The sequence below is a fragment of the Lissotriton helveticus genome, chromosome 8 (genome assembly GCF_964261635.1).
Source record: "Lissotriton helveticus chromosome 8, aLisHel1.1, whole genome shotgun sequence".
In the NCBI taxonomy this organism is placed as follows: Eukaryota; Metazoa; Chordata; class Amphibia; order Caudata; family Salamandridae; genus Lissotriton; species Lissotriton helveticus.
This window is the reverse complement of record NC_136069.1, coordinates 274,233,700-274,251,112: the sequence shown is the minus strand read 5'-3', so window position 1 is coordinate 274,251,112 and position 17,413 is coordinate 274,233,700. Positions and strand designations below refer to the sequence as shown.

General features: G+C 46.2%; 1 protein-coding gene across 1 annotated transcript in view; it reads left to right on the top strand.

The window, feature by feature from the left end:
* GUCY1A2 (guanylate cyclase 1 soluble subunit alpha 2) overlaps positions 1-17,413 on the top strand; it is a 1,287,229-nt gene that overhangs the window by 498,507 nt on the left and 771,309 nt on the right. Inside the window, exon 4 of the mRNA XM_078655976.1 lies at positions 13,149-13,873. Within this exon, the coding sequence (XP_078512102.1) occupies positions 13,149-13,873 (725 nt within the window). The remainder of the gene's footprint in view (positions 1-13,148; positions 13,874-17,413) is intronic.

The following is a 17,413-nucleotide window of genomic DNA, read 5'->3' as shown; positions in this document are numbered from 1 at the left end:
ACTCACGAGAGCATGTGTATTGTCTAAAGGAATGAAAGTGACTATCTACACTGATAGTCAGTATGCGTTTGGAGTGGCTCACAGTTTTGGACGATTGTGGAGAGAACGTGGGTTCCTGACTTCGCATGGAGCTAAGATTCAGCATGGTCAGTTGGTGAATGAGCTTCTTGAATCACTAACCTTGCCCCAGCAAATGGCGATTGTGAAATGTAGTGCTCACAAGAAGGTGACTGATGATGTTGGTCGTGGGAATGCATTTGCTGATGAGATCGCTAAAGAAACGGCAAAGAATGTGATGAGCCGAATGTATGTTGCAGGCCCTGAAAGATGGACTGGTGATGTTGGAATATGTGAGGACACGATAGAGAGTGTGAAGTCCATCCAAGCTGAGGCCACAGAGAAAGAGTTGAGCACGTGGAGAGAGAGTACAGGTAGAATGGATGCAAATGGGTGTTGGATTGAATCGACAGAGCATCAGAGATGGTTGTTACCCGATGCATATGTGCTTGCAGTGGTTACAATGGCTCATGGAATGGCTCATATCAGCGTGAAAGGGATTTGCAAGTTGTTGGCCCCAGTGTGGAATAATTCAGGGATTCCCAAGTGTGCAGAGAATGTTGTCAAGAATTGCATGGTATGTCTGAAGCACAATCCTGGTAGGGGAACCCCATCTCCAGCTGGTCATTTTGCACCTCCTACGTATCCGTTCGAGGTTTTGCAGCTAGATTTCATTCACATGGAGAGGTGCAACAATTTAAAATACGTACTCGTTGTTGTTTGTGCCTTCTCAAGATGGGTAGAAGCCTATCCCCTGAAAGACAATACTGCCTTGTCCACAGCAAAAGCCCTTGTGAAAGAGTACTTCCCCAGGTTTGGAATGCCTAGAATGGTCTGGTCTGATAACGGAAGTGAATTTGTGGGCCATGTGATGAAAAGAGTGTGTGAAGGGCTAGGCATTAGGCAGAAGTTCCACGCTGCAAATCACCCCCAATCAGCTGGATTAGTAGAATGTTATAATGGCACGCTTAAACTTAAATTGGCCAAGATCCAAGCGAGCACAGGTCTTAAATGGCCTGACGCTCTACCCTTAGCACTCCTATCCACCAGAATGACTGTGCATTCGCGAGTGAAACTCAGCCCTTATGAAATTGTCTTTGGCCGGCCAGCCAACATATGGGGAGTGCCTAGGCCCACGAAGTTCAGCGAGCCAGAACACCCTATTTTGCTTGATTACCTGTATGAATTGACGGCTAAATTGCGTGTTTTGCATCAACAGGTACATGACTCCCTGCCTCCGGCCTCTGATACTCCAGGACACCCCATAAACCCTGGATCCTGGGTGTTGATAAAGAATTTCCAAAGGACTAAAAACGACCAGCCCAGGTGGACGGGACCATACCTCGTCCTTCTCTCTACCAGATCGGCAGTTCGAGTAGAAGGGAAGAAGGCCTGGATCCACGGGGTCCACTGTAAAAGGGTACCCTTACCTCTGCCCTATGACCAGTGGGTCCAGGAGGGTGTCGCTGACCCAGAACCTGATGCCGTGCCAAATACTGTCCCTTTTAATAATTTGCGTGTAAAAGGAACTGACTCTGAACAAGAAAACAAAAACATTTTGCACAAGGCTGTGCCACCATCCAAGCGAGTGAACATTACAGAGCCTGACCTTTTGTTTCCAGATCAGACAATACCTGGGAAGCGACGGTATAATTTGAGACTGAGGAAAACGAACTAATAAAATCATTTCTTTTGCCATTTGAGACAAAGATCCATGGACAAATAAAAAGATATTTCTTTCTCCCCCAAGTACTATTATTGAAAGTGCCGCTCTCCCATCTATGAAACTTGCTCATTTTTGTTTTTCGAACCGCCATCCGGGTTCCGCTGCTAGGGCCGCTGTTGATTAAAGTCTTTGGGGTGCAGCTGACGACGTTAGGTCGGTAGTTCTGGTTGGTCCAAGGGAGTTGCCCTAGACTGACGGAAGCATCCCTTAGCAGAGGCAACCTCCCACCGCGGGCAGCACTTTAGAGAGGATGGAGTTTCTCGATGTGGAGAGACCTGCCAAACAAATGAACTTTAAGCAGAGACTGTGTAACACGATGACAAAGAAAAGTTTTATAATATTGTGTATTTTTATGCTATTCAGCGTAATGATCTTTTTGATAAGTTATGTTTTATTCTCTTTCCACGTAACATTTGCGCCCACTGCATCACCCATACCTCCCCCTACTGTTTCCTCTCATTCTTTCCACCCTCTGCCCGACCACAAATCAAATAGGAGATTGGAGTTCGTTAATAACTCCTTTGTTCAGTTGTTACAAAAACACCAACTTGTAATGAACACAACTAACTGTTGGGTGTGCGGTCTTATGCCTCACACAACGGATAAGGGTATCCCTTATCTGGTCCTGCCATTTAGTCACAATGGTTCTGTATGGGCATATAGGACAATGTTCATATATGTCCACGAAATCTACCCCCTGCGGTCTATAACAGACAATCCTAGAAAAAGTGCTCTAGTCAAAGGTATAGTTGACATGATTAAGGAAGGTATTTCTTATTAGACTATCCCCAGAGATGAGACACTATTATACATAGGATGGAACATGACTGGATATGGAGCTACTCTAAGTGAGAAACAGCAAGCTAAGAGATCGTCCCCGATTTGGATTGTACCCCATCAGGGTCATCTATGTCTGCAAAGTAATGGCACGAATCCCAGGGCTCAGTTAGGGAAGAGTGTCTGTACTGAAACGTATATGTTTGGATCTCAGACTTCCCCTGCGTTTTTAGCAGCTAAGGGTACTTATTTCATCTGCCACGATAGAGCCTATACATGGTTGCCCCCTGACTTTTCAGGCTCATGTTTTGTTTCCTTCCTGTTGCCTCCCACCTACACAGCAGCGGCAGACTACCACCGGACAAGGATAGTTAGAGGTGTTTTGAGTGAAGAAGACACTGCAGGTCAAGAATTTGGGGACTTTGCAAAGGGTTTTCTGCCGTTCTGGGGATCCATGGCTAACAGCAGGAACATAAGGCAATTGACAAGGGTAGTTGAGTCCACCGTGATTGAAACTGCTGGTGCCCTTAGTAATTTGACTGCTGAGCTCCAGTCGGATCGGCTTATGACCCTTCAGAACAGGGCCGCTTTAGATGTCATCCTTGCAGACCGAGGTGGGGTATGTAGATTGATCCAATCTAGTTGCTGTATCTTCATCCCTGATAACACTCCAACAGTGTACCAGGCCATCTCCAAACTACATAAGCTTTCCAAATCTATTCATGTGGATAAAGGAGATTGGTCATTGATGGGATGGTTCTGGGAACTGATATCCGCCTGGGGATGGAAAATTCTAATGGTCATTGGGATGGTCTTAGCCATTCTTTTCCTGTTCTGTCTATGCATACAGTGTGCTCCTGCAATATGTGGCCTCTGTGTTACATCATGTGTAAGGAAACCTGTGTCAAGAGATGAACTAAGTACTAGAATGATGTTACAGCAACATCTCAATGACTTTAGGAATATAGATCTGGACTCAGACTAACATGAGGATAGATTAATTGCCTATGTAAGGGCAAAAGGAGGGATTGTGGTTCTGAAAATCTGGATTTGTGTAAACGTTCTGGACTCGAGAATTAAAACTTCGTCGAAACATGACGAAGTTGGTATAAAAAGACCGAGAATGACGAGTACATCATGTACATATGTTTTTAGCATATTCGAGTGACGATTTCACCTCGAAATCATCATTTGCGTTCTGAACCCTTGGCTTCCATTTATGTGTTGCCCTTTACATAGGCCTTAATCCAGTTGAATTCAATTCCACAAGGACACATACTCCTTAATCGACTTTTCCATGACCTGTGCAAGTTGGAACCATTGCCCCAGGCCGTACTCGTTAGGTCAGTTCCCCTCCCAGTGGCCGAACAAGATAGCATCAAGGCTCAACAAGCCATAAAACCATTTCAGCGCACACACCTGCCGTATCTTGCTCACATCTACCTCTGCTCCTTTGCTTCACTTACTTTATGGTGGGGAGGTGCCTGTTTTATTGGGGGTCCGCCGATATCTGATGAAATGTTGGGCCCTGCCGGGTGATTTGTTGTAGGCAGCACGAAGTGAAATATGGACATGTCATCATGACTCTGCTTTTTCTTTGTATTTGAAATATGTTAACGATTTACTTTACAACCAAGAATGTTTTGCCTGAAGCTTAAAATTGTGTATAAGAAGAGAAGCCTGACTTTGTAAATTCGAGCAGTCTCCTGGGAATATACTTCCCCGTGTTGTACTTCTAGGACACTTGTTACCTTGGTTTCAGCCAATAAACCAATCTTTTACTTCACCTAGAAGACTCTGAGTTTCTGTGGTCTGGATCAGGAAGAACCCGAGGTCTCTGGGTGTACCCTGACACCGCTGGGTTACCGGTTCTGTGCCGGTTCTTAAAAACCCAGTACCTCACCTCCCTGTGGACCCACATCAACCTAGGACACATTGACACGAAACATGACGGTCTTTGGAAGGCGGGGGATCACAAGACCCCCCGGCCGTATTTATTAAGATACAAAATAATAAAATTATTAAACAAAAGATACCATTTTATGCAAAATTATTCAGGGACATTAGATACAACCATATCAACAAGTATGATATGCTAACCTTAACAAGATTCTAATACAGCTTGTTTCCTAACCGAATCTAACATCCTCCTCTGAAATTTTTGCATACTAACATTACTGGCCATATGGCGAGGTCCTAACCGGTGTCAGGTCCTAATAGCTGCGCCCTTACCGCAGGTGCGCATGTGCAGCCGAGCCCGTTAATTACTCGGTCCACGCCGTGAACTCCATTTACCCACTGAAGGAGGGCCCTTACTCGCGCCATTCGCTGACGTCATGATTATGCGCGGGATGGCTACCAGTCATAAGGACAGCGTGACTCTCCTACCCGCGCCCCTTTGCAGTACCAGTTATACCTGCCCCTGAAGTTCTGGGAGGGGCCAGTGACCCCTCCCCCTGGGCGGACACCTCCAAAGGATGATGCCGCCCCCTCAGACCTTAAAATAGCTGCTCACCGGTCATGACCTTACCGCATGTCCATACCCTAATAAATACGACGACCTGTGGAAAAAGATCTAAAGGATAACTACACTAACTAAATCAACACGACATGACATACCATCGTCAAGCTACTAGGGAAAAAGGGCCTAAACAAAAAATTGCAACCAACATTTTATGCGTCAACACTACTTCCTAAATGGGAAATAAATAGTTAATACACGTCAATACACGTAAAACAGGTATACAATATACATGAGACACCATTGCAACCGACATTTATGTTTCAATACCACTTCCTAAACGGGAAATAAGTAATTAATACACGTCAATACACACAATAAGACAGGTATACGGAGAAGCGTGGCTCAGTGGTTAGAGGCGGCAGACCCGGAAGCTGAGATCGACCGTGGACCAGGGTTCGATTCCTGCCCTCGGCGGGTCTCGGGCTCAAAAATTCCACGGACTCGACAATTCTCGCTCCGGTGCCTACTCGAATCACGGGGTCACACTCTGCAACTCTGGGCAATAGCTTGCTTAATCTCCACTACGGCCCCTCGCGGCGGGATGCCTGGCTTTCACCTTGTGGACACCCTGCTGGGGTTTCTCACAGGGGAATACCAGGACGGGTTCCCTAAGCAAGCGCCAGGATGCCCTTTGGGTGACAGGTTTGCGCTATATAAGTACACCTACATTTACATTTATACCATATGCACAAAAACACTGCAATGTTCCAGGGATTGTGGGTGGGGAAAATTAGGAGGCCCCGAGCGCGGGGCACGACCAGTGTGGGGGAGCGTCCAGGCGACAAGGGGCCGCCTGCACGCTCCCCCCTCCTTTAACCTAGGATCGTTGGGAGGGGGCGGTACGCCCCCCCCCCTGCCCCCCAGCCGCCCGCCCCCCCGACCCAGAAGCCTGCACAACGCCTTCCGGGTCAGGGGTCGGGCACCAGCCAGCCGGTGGTGCGGCGCGCACCCCCGCGTCATCACTGGACGCCGGGAGGTCACGCCCCCACCACCGGGAGACAAGGGGAGAGGGGGGTCGCCGTGCCGCCATGCGGGCGGGGGGGCCGAGGGCCCCCCCTTTTCACATGGTCAGCGACGGCTACCGCCCCCCTCCCTGTGGACCCACATCAACCCAGGACACATTGACACGAAACATGACTGTCTTTGGAAGGCGGGGGATCACAAGACCCCCCGGCCGTAATTATTAAACAAAAGATACCATTTTATGCAAAATTATTCAGGGACATTAGATACAACCATATCAACAAGTATGATATGCTAACCTTAACAAGATTCTAATACAGCTTGTTTCCTAACCGAATCTAACATCCTCCTCTGAAATTTTTGCATACTAACATTACTGGCCATATGGCGAGGTCCTAACCGGTGTCAGGTCCTACTAGCTGCGCCCTTACCGCAGGTGCGCATGCGCAGCCGAGCCCGTTAATTACTCGGTCCACGCCGTGAACTCCATTTACCCACTGAAGGAGGGCCCTTCCTCGCGCCATTCGCTGACGTCATGAGTATGCGCGGGGTGGCTACCAGCCATAAGGACAGCGTGACTCTCCTACCCGCGCCCCTTTGCAGCACCAGTTATACCTGCCCCTGAAGTTCTGGGAGGGGCCAGTGACCCCTCCCCCTGGGCGGACACCTCCAAAGGATGATGCCGCCCCCTCAGACCTTAAAATAGCTGCTCACCGGTCATGACCTTACCGCCACAGGCCAGAATTGTTGACCGATGATCTGGCCTCCCCCTTCCTACTCCTAGCAAGGTCATGATCGCCTCGCAAATCCCTCTAGCCATGGCACTATATTATTAGATCACAGGACGTTCCCTGCCTTGGTTAAGTATACCCAGTCTCGTCGCTAGGAATGTTCACCCCCAAATGCACCCATGAGGGATCGTCTGCAACCGGGGGGCTCGAAGTAATTTGTCCAATTGCGCGTCGATCCTCTTTACCGAGTGATTCAACGCCTCGGCCGAGTCCCCCCCCTCGCCACTGCCACCGAGGTATAAGTTGCAACCAAACTATCGTGCCACCCGGCATGGCCACCCACCCTGCCATGGGATGATGTCCTCTATAAGGATGTGCCCACCTAGTTTGGCCAGCTCATTCTCCCCCAGGTGAAGTATCACCACTGACTGGGGGGCGGGGGGGGCAGGCTGCTGGGATAGGATATTCCGAAAATAATCTCTGAACTGACTGAGACATAAAACCCCCTCCCAAAGAAGGAGACTGAAAAAACCCCTTTCGCTCAGCCCTTTACTTCCTGCCACCTGAAAGACAGACACTTTCAGCGCGCCTCCCATAAGAGTGGCCCACAATCCCAGTCACCAATGTCCGTTGCTCCTCCTGTCGCTTGTGTTGAGCTGCTGAAATTACCTTGACGCCCCGACAACAAGTTCCTCCCCCGCGTAACAGGTTTGAGAAATTCAACCATAATGCATGGGTAGCACCTTTTCCCGCTGGCACCGCTTGAGCCGTTGAATTGACCGCCCATCACAGTTGAAGCCTTTGGGCAGCTGAGGCCTTTGGTTGCAGCTCCTGATCCAGGTGTACTGGTCCCCTTCTTGCAGTTGTGGTGTGCAGCTCTTCCCGGGTATCAGCCATGGGTCCGGTCATACATAAATGAAAACAAACACAAACGATTAGTGTTTCTTGTTTCCTGACAAAAGATCCAGTACACACGCCCGTATTCGTTGGAATCACATGCTAAGCTTTAGCTACGATCAGCACTAGGTACATTTCCATCAAACCTGCAACTGCAAGCGTCTAACATAGCATCAGTTTGAGTCACATGCAGAGCATTTAACTTAATACTACAATGAGGGTGCCTGGCAGTATGACCTTCGTGAAAGAATAGACCTGTAGTCAACAGTGAATGCAATAACCCATCCATCATTACTTAAGGACGGCACATAGTGTGAAATGCCGTGAAATAGCGCTTTCATAGTTACTAACAAGGTCTGCTGCCGCCCAGCACATTTCTTTCCAGGCCACTGCTATTGCATTTCGGAAATCTGTCCACACAAACGTGTATGCGCGTGTCTGTGCGACATGTCCTCCCCACAAAGCTTACGTGTACCACCCTTTGGTGCCTAGGGTTTTAGACACAGGCCCCGTATTCCGATGCACCTCCGCAACTGCGTGTTTCGAAGTTCATGGTGAGAGTGTCCCTGGGTGAACCCTCGCAGAGGCCGTTCCACGTAGGCCTGGCCTCCCCCCCCCCCCATGGTAAGAAAATTGTTGCGACATTAAGCTTCGGCTTTTGTTAACAGTACCCTCCAAGCCAACCCGACATAATTAAAGGACAACCCCTTCCATGTGCTGCCCTCATTAAAGCCCTCGGAGAGGCATAACTCCGTCCCTGCCCAAGGAAGCCCACAGTTTATGTGCACACGAGACCTGTCCCCGATGGAAACACAAACTTTAGGGACAAGAAATGATGGCTGCAAGAATTATGCTATACAAGAAATAGATATATGTGGGTAATTCTCGAGTTTAGCCGGAAAGCGGCTCCCATATAAAGCACTCTCAACATCAGAGGCCCACTAAATTAGGTGGAAAGCAGCCCCCCTTATAGAGTACTCTCAACATCAGTGGCACACTACATTTGTTCAACTCGTTAGTGCCCTCAGAGAAGTGTAGCTCCATCCCTGCCCGAATTAGCACCCAGTTCAGGTCTGCACAAACCTATCCAGAGGTAACATGCCGCATAGATCCTCGCACTTTCCCACCTGGCTCCCTCTCCCATGATCAAATGTTTATATTTGGCTGGTTGGTAGAGCGCAGTCCTAGCCGCAAGGGGTGGCGGCACTGTACAGAGTAAATTTATATTACAACAGGAGCCTAGCATACTGCAGCACACCCATTCGAATAGTGTACCAGGGCTTTCTACTGGGTAAAGCTAGTTAGATTCACAGTGCTTAATTCGTCAAAATAGAAAACATTAGGCCTGGGTCCTAGTCAGGCGGCCACCACAGTTAGTCCCCACCCATTGCCCCCGCCAGCGCTGGGCTTGAGCTTACCAACACATCACTAACTGCAGGACTAGTAAAATTGTGCCAGGGTGACATCATACAAGCGAGTACACTGCAGTATTACAACGTACAGCCATCTTTATGTGTAGAGTAACTAAACGAAAGTAACACTCCACCTGGTACCTCGTCATATTTTGTAAGTACTTTGAAATGCACAGCTCCCTCCTTGCTCTGGATACTGGGGCCCTGTGCGGAGAAGGCGGGTAGCGTTATTCCTTAAAAACCCCCTGTCTGTTTCCATAAAGAAAGTAACATCCTACAGACAGCGCGGAGCGCGCCAAGCCTTGCACCTAAATTTTGGATGAAAACTGGGAATGTGTCTCGCAACGGGGCGTGACCAGTGTAATTCAGGGCGTGGTTTAACATAACGTAAGCCAGAAATACGATACAACAACGAGTAACATCATACCTACAAGGTTTTTTGTTGTATAAGATAAATGAGCAGCAACTAAGGCTCGTATATAATATTGCAACTTTATTCTATTTAAAACCCTGGTGACCCCATGACGATGTTCCGAAAAGAGCAGGGAAATCCATAAAGAAAATGACTCTCATTACAGGGATTCCCCCCCCCCCCCCTACCACGCTCTCTGGGCATAACGTCATGCCATAACATCTCCACAATTTAGAAGTGAGCATTGGGAGCACACGTACACTGAAGCGCCTACTGTCCCTGTAGTCCGGAAAACAGAGCACCTGTCAAGGCTCGAAACCGAGCCCGATGGAGACCCGTTTATTTTCTCCTCTATATTTACTCGCATGCCGATTTGTCCCATCATGAATGTAATTACCGATTTATTTCCGACATGGTGACAAGACCACTAAATGGCCGCTCAGGCTCCTAGATCCAGTCTCCTACGTACTGACGAAGCTCCCACAACATGCTAAACTGATTGCTACGGTTTGCATCTTCCGCCATTTATCTCTTACTTATGTGCCCAATTAATCGTTCCCCATCTAATCGGCGTAGAAGAAGAGGACATTAAACATCAAACGGTGTAATTCTCATCCGGGCTATAAGCAGTGCTGTTGCATCATACTCTTTACGTGGATGCAAGATGTTTATCATTGGCTTACAGGATGACTCACTGTAAAGGCTACACCTAACCTCATTGTTTTATTTTATATAACCCACTGCGGTGGCCCGAGAAGCTGTGCCGCAGCATAGGACTACATTATTGTGCAATGGGCGCCGCGTCCTGCAACTTTGTACAGCACGTTCTGTGGAATACGCAGACAAGTATACAGACTCATACGCACAAACCTGAGAATATCTGAATGTTCAGCCAGACATCTGTGCTTAGCATATAGTGGTTCCCTCATTGTGTTTCGCTGTTTCTATCATTGCACCCCGATATACGATAAGGTACTGTAGACCATTAATGAACAGCACTACACATGGGAGTATCATACTGCAAAATTGAAATCACCTAACATATCACTAGCCCAGCACGTTTTATGAAAATAAACAGATAGTTTGGTCTGAGTTTTCAATATGCCGAGTCCTGCATGAAATCCCCACTTATGATTGTTGCTCATACTAAAAGCACTTTCTCTAACATGGCTAATCATACCAACATCACTTTATCTGCGATGGCTAAACATAATAAGTAGCACTAGATAATTAGTCATACTAAGGAGACTTCCTTTAGGACGACTTATCACACTAAAACGCTCTGTTTTAGTTTAGTAATAATACAAGACGCAAAAGCACAATATCAAGGATAAAGAGAGCTACTTGGATGGAAGACGAAAGTTGGTGCAGATGCTGTTATGTTTACAATTCATATAGAGATCTAAAATGTCTAGTACGCGAAACAATTCATAGGTCATCTCTGTATTAGCTTGTATCCAAAATCCAATAAAATATTTTGTAACTAAGAAGTATTTGTTTCTAAAATCCTACAAATGTTACTTGTTACATGGGCTCTGTTGAAGTCTGCATCGGGATACCGCACAAATTGACTGATGGCAAAGCAACATCTCTCCCCTAATTGGGCGATACCTGCTCCTCGGCGATACATTTTGCAAAAAGGATCAGAACTCCCTGTCTAGGGCCGAGGTAGGAATATTTCAGCTGGAGTATCTGCATTAACAGCCTGCATGATGCCCTTCAGTAAACACATCAATATGAACAAATTATTCCATTCAACGCGATGGCTCTCCAACTGAGCAGTGCCAACGGAAAAGTGCGGTCATATTATACCTTAAGGACGTGTCTGTAAAGGTAGATGGGTGTCCTTCGTAGAGCTCCGAGGGCAATCTCACACTCTGTGCCTGGACAATTTTACTATTCAAAGTGAGAGGCCACACAGATACCCCCCCCCGCATGACCTCGTATTAGCCATCCAAGTTAAGCTATGCGGGCTCTAAACATCGTGCCGGTTCCCTCGCATCCCCTGCGTTACGCCCACATTATTATGGCGAAATTACACCCCTCCGTGCAGGCAGCCGGCCATAACCACCGCTTACTGCAATAGCGCGGGATTACTCACATTCTGCCCCCGTCGACTCGCCTGCCGATCAGACTGCTCGCCACTTAGTGACACTCGGTGCGCGGCCGCCCGACTCTCCTGCCGCCCCGATGAGCACGCTGGTCCAGTTTTTGGCGTGTCCTTCTGTGCTCTCCCGGTCCGAATTCACTTCGGCTACGAATTCACCTTGGGATCTCGCTCGCCGCATCATCCTGCAGAGGGAGAGTAAAAAGAAAATTAGGAGGCCCCGAGCGCGGGGCACGACCAGTGTGGGGGAGCGTCCAGGCGACAAGGGGCCGCCTGCGCGCTCCCCCCTCCTTTAACCTAGGATCGTGGGGAGGGGGCGGTACGCCCCCTCCGCCCGCCCCCCCGACCCGGAAGCCTGCACAACACCTTCCGGGTCAGGGGTCGGGCACCAGCCAGCCGGTGGTGCGGCGCGCACCCCCCGCGTCATCACTGGACGCCGGGAGGTCACGCCCCCACCACCGGGAGACAAGGCGAGAGGGGGGTCGCCGCACCGCCATGCGGGCGGGGGGGCCGAGGGCCGCCCCTTTTCAAATGCACAAACTTAGATCTAGTACTTATAGCATCCAATGGCAGCAAGTTTGTGCCTACTCACTGACCCCTCCTGCCTCACGATCAAACAAAATCACAGATTATCAATGTGCTACTGGGGTACCAAATTGTGAGCTGTCCCAAAATAGTAAATTTCTCTTCCTGATGGCATAATCCAGAAAGACTTCCTTACAATTCAACTCAGTTCTAGCATGGGTTTTAACGAGATTTTGAAGTAAGGTAGCATATTTACTTGGATTTTAAATATATTATTCTAAGACTAGTTGGACCATGTTACATAACATAACTTAAATTGGCTGTTCAAAAGAACAGCCTACAAGCCAGTGAGGCTATTCAAAAAGGATATTGCCACTTATCCATAAGGACACACTTTTTGTACACCACTGAATGGAACTTGTTTACATTTTTTTAAATCTTTAATAATTACATTGTTTTTGAAATGGAGCACTTCTTTTGTTAATTAATACATTGCATACCAGCCATCATTCATATTTACTTTTCCATTAATTTGACATTTAATAAGTAAGCAATTGACATGAAGATTTGCACTGAAAGTTGTACTTTATCTACTCCTCGCCTCTATCTGTAAGCACACATCTTCTCCAGAAGTGACACCATTCAACACCAGAATGGCTCTACAGGTCTGGAATAGTTCTTTAGCATTAGAATTGCTTGATGAAGACTTGAAACTTTGGCAAAAAACACATTTTGAAATTTGATTGCATAGAGGTGCTGGTTCTGAAAATGCATTTCTTGAGGACAAAGCAAACATTTAGTCAGATCATGAGTGTTCATGCAAAATACTCTGTGTTGTGTGATGAAGACAAAACCCATATAAAAACAGTATTAAAATCCATTTGCCAGAAAATAATTTAGAAACTATGGCGTCTAAAATGCTTGGTCTATTGAATTGATCTAACTGTTGATTTGATGACAGGAAAATGAGAACAATGACTGGTTTGGTACTTACATCTATTTTCCATTTACCATCAGGTTTGAAGTTCGATGACCTCCAAGAAAAGTTTGGTGAAGAGTTCTTCAATGTCTGCTTTGAGGAGAATGAGCGGGTCCTACGTGCGGTGGGCTGCACGTTGTTTGACTTCTTTAATGGATTTGATGCCCTAATGGAACATGTTAGGACCTCCTTTGGACGGCAGGTGACTCATGAATCCCCTTCCTTCCTATGCAAAGAGCTCCCCGATGGCACGCTGATGCTGCATTACTTTCACCCACACCATGTTGTTGGATTTGCTCTGCGTGGGATGATTAAGGCAGCAGGAAAGAAGATATTCTCTCTGAAAGTTGAAGTAGAACAAGTAAAAAATGTAAACGAGACACTGTGCTCCAGGGGGTCACCCCCAGGTAATAGCAACTGTCTTACTTTTATAATCAAAGAATGCGACAACTCAAACATCACAAAAGCACTTCCGCTGAAGCCCTCAAAATCGCCCTCAGACTTGAGAATACAGATCAGCACTTTCTGTCGAGCCTTCCCCTTTCATCTGATGTTTGATCCAAGCATGCTGGTCCTTCAGCTAGGTGAAGGGCTTAGGAAGCAGATAAAGTGGGACGTTTGCAAAGCGATGAAATTCCAGGACTGCTTTGATATCGTGTCTCCCAAAATCAGTTGTACGTTTGAGCAGTTCCTTCAGAGGCTGTCCACGCCCTTTCTGATTCGGAATAAACCGGACGTGTCTGGATTTGAAAAAAAAGACAAGGTAAGTACTGAGATAGAGATGGTCATATGGTCTAGTCTACCAAAGGACTGTGGGAAGGGGGGAAATGTAATTGAAATGAATAGCTATCAGAATTCCACAATTCAAACTTTCATATAAGTGAACATGAAGTGTAAAATACCTTTCGGATTGCATCAGTTTATATCCTTTTTTCTATCTTTCCAAGTTGTGAACTGTGTTGGTTTGATTTTAAGTTCACGGCAAAATGTCTTATAAAACAAAATGAATATGTTTTTTAAGTCACGTTTAGTTTTTAGAAGTATTTTGAGATAAAGTTCTTACGTTCTGCTCAATGCTCTTCTCGCCATGCATCAAGTTGGAGAGAGATTCTATAGATTGTCCATGAGTTTGATGTAGATTGTCATAGTTTAGGGAGCGTGAACAATTACTTATTTTATCAACTTTTGGCTGTGAGATCTGTGGTCTGCCTTCCTTTTAAAAGGAATGGGCAAGCATGGCCAGCATTAGGTTTGGACTATTCCTACCCAGCATACTTCTTGTCACATGCATGACAAATCAAACCTAAAATTCTTTAAATTTAAATTCTTTTGAAAGTTAAACCTACTTGTAGATAATTTATGTTCAAGTTACAGCACCTTTGTATTGCCATGATAAAGATTGATTAGAGGGTTTTATAACTGTTGACGCACAATGTTTCAGCAACATGTATATATATCTATATATCTATCTATATCTATCTAATATATATCTATATATATATATAAGTACATATATGTATATATATATGTATGTACATATATGTATATATATATGAAAGACTGCTCTAATTGGCATCGTAAAGATTAGTAAGCTCTGTTTGTGGATTTCACTCTTTCAAGTCTGGACTTCTTCAGGGTCCCATTTCAGCTGCCCAGCGGCGATGTAAGAAACCTTGAACCATCTAAACCTTTTAGCTTCTGATTTGTCTTGAAACAGTGGTGGTTGTGCCTATATTACTGACAGACAAATCATAGTTACTTCACTGTTGGGAGGTTGTGGCATCTTGACAGAACTTCTTCTTGGACAGGAGAAATGTGCTTTGCTTGAAGTACTGATTTTCATACTCTGGTGACCATAAGATATTATATTACAGTAGAGTATTTATACGAATGGAATTTAAATCGCAGTAGTTACTCAAGAGTGAAATTAACAGACCTCATATGGGATCCATGAAATGTACGGGGAAAAAACATAGGCCAGAAGTATATTCACTGATATGATGCTGACTGAGAAGGGATATGTAAACTAAAATAACAATTCAAAAAAATCTTTATCCCTCTGTTTCGAGGTCCAGTGCTTTGATGCATGCCACACCTCAGTGAGATTAAGGAAGGACTCCTTTCATGATGCCCTTCATGGATGATTTCTACTTTTTCAATGAACTATATATATTATTACACCAAGATTGCTCCTTCCGGAATCCACTAACTGTCTTGATCACACAATGAACACATACACAGGGTGCAATTCATAGATACATGTAAATACAAAAGAAGGACTCCACATGCAATTCTGTGGTAGTCTAATGTAAACATGGGGGCCATCTTAACATGGTGAAATGAGCCGAAGCAGAGAAAACACAACCCTAATAATATCAAGGGGTCTCTCCATTTAAAATCAATAGAGAACTTTAAGCATTGCTAATACATAAAACAACATATTTTTAATCAGTGCAGATGTAAAGATATATGGTTAAGTCCATTTCCATCACAGGAAAATTAGCATAGTATACAACTACCAAAATGGATGCGCAGGTACTCAACATATATTGAACCAAGTGTGTGGTACATTAGTATACTTTAGGGTCAGAGTATACGTGGGTGCCAATATGTATGCCTCCAAACCTTGACCATGATTAGAAGTGGGGCAAGTGCCTTTGGGAACTATAATTACCGTAGTAGAGGCACACTGTCGGTGTGAATGCATACCTAATGGTATACTACCGGCATAAACTGTGGTTTCTAACATAGGCGAGGCATGTGCCTGCGGGAACTGTAATTACCAAAGTGATAATACACTAGCGGTTGTTGTAATCACCATAGTGGTAATGCACAGGCTGAGGCATGTAACAGACAGGGATCGTGTGACTGATTCCGATCGCTGTAGTAGTGATATACACACCAATTGTGTGTATATTTATATTGTTATACCTGGCATCTTTGGCGTGGTTTACCCTGTCTTTTTGCCTCTGCCTCCTGTATTTTTGACACTGTGCTCGATTTCGTTTTTGCTGGTTTAGATGCTTTGGGCACTTTGTCACTGCTGATCACTGTCAAAGTGTAAGTGCTCCGTGTGTAAATTGTGATTGTAATTGGTTATCCATGATTGGCATATTTGTATCACCAAGAAGTCCCTAGTAAAGTGCACTGGGTGTGCCAGGGCTGGTGATTCAAATGCTACTAGTGGGCCTGCAGCACTGATTGTGCCACCCACATGAGTAGCCCTAAATGGTGTCTCAGGCCTGAAACCGCAGTGCCTGTGTGCAGTCTGTGGACTGCCATGTCCACCTGGCCAGTGTCCCCACTGACTAGGCCTAGCCCTTCCCTTTCTGTACACATTGGACACCCCTATGGAAGGCCCAAGGTACCCCCCGGGCAGGGTGCAGTGTAAGTGAAAGGTAGAGCATGTACTAGTGCAGGTGACATGCTCTGGTAGTTAATTACAGCCATTTTCGTTTTGCACTATTGTAAGGCTATCTTGCCCATAGGCTACAATGGGGAATGCTGTGTACAGTGGTTACCTGCATATCTTCCCATAGGAGCAAGATATGACATAACAGTCTGGTATCCCTGAACTCAGAATTTAATAACACAATTTTTAGGAAAGGTGTTTTTTAAATCCTGTGTTTGAGAACAGCACTTTTTAGAAAGTGGCTGTTCTCTTGTCTGACCTTTCTGTGTGCTTTGGCTGTTTGTGAATTGACTGTCTGGTTTGTGAGTGACAGGGCTGGGGGATTCCAGGAGACAGAATGAGTCTGCCCAGCGGTGAATAGAGAGATCTGCATCTAGATGGGAGGGAGGAGTTGCACCTGGGACCTGAATAGGACTGTGCCTGCCCCCCACAGTGCTGGCTCCACGCCCTGTGGTGCATCTGATGTCTCTGCCCTGCACTGTGAAAGGAGAGAAGGAATCATGTAAACAAAGTGCTCCAGGACAGTGCTTTCCCTCCACAATGCTGGCTCCACCTCCTGCTGGGTGGCTGACGACCCTGCCCCTCTCTCTGAAAGGAAAGGAGAGGCCAGGAAAACAAAGTGTTCAAGGAACACCCAGAACTGGTTCAGACTAGGCTCAGAGCCCTCCTGCACAAAGGGAACAAAGACTTTTAGGGGTACAGGACGACAGACTACAGAAAATTAGATCATCCTGGAATCAAGAAGGAACCTCTGCCAAGGAGAAAGCTGGAAGACTGAAGAAGGAAGACTGTCCTGCTGTTGCTTTGCTGGACTGACCTGCAGTTGCTTCGCTGCCAAGGAGACGGGAAGGACTTTGCTTTGTGCTGTGTCCCCCTGCTTGAATGAATCTC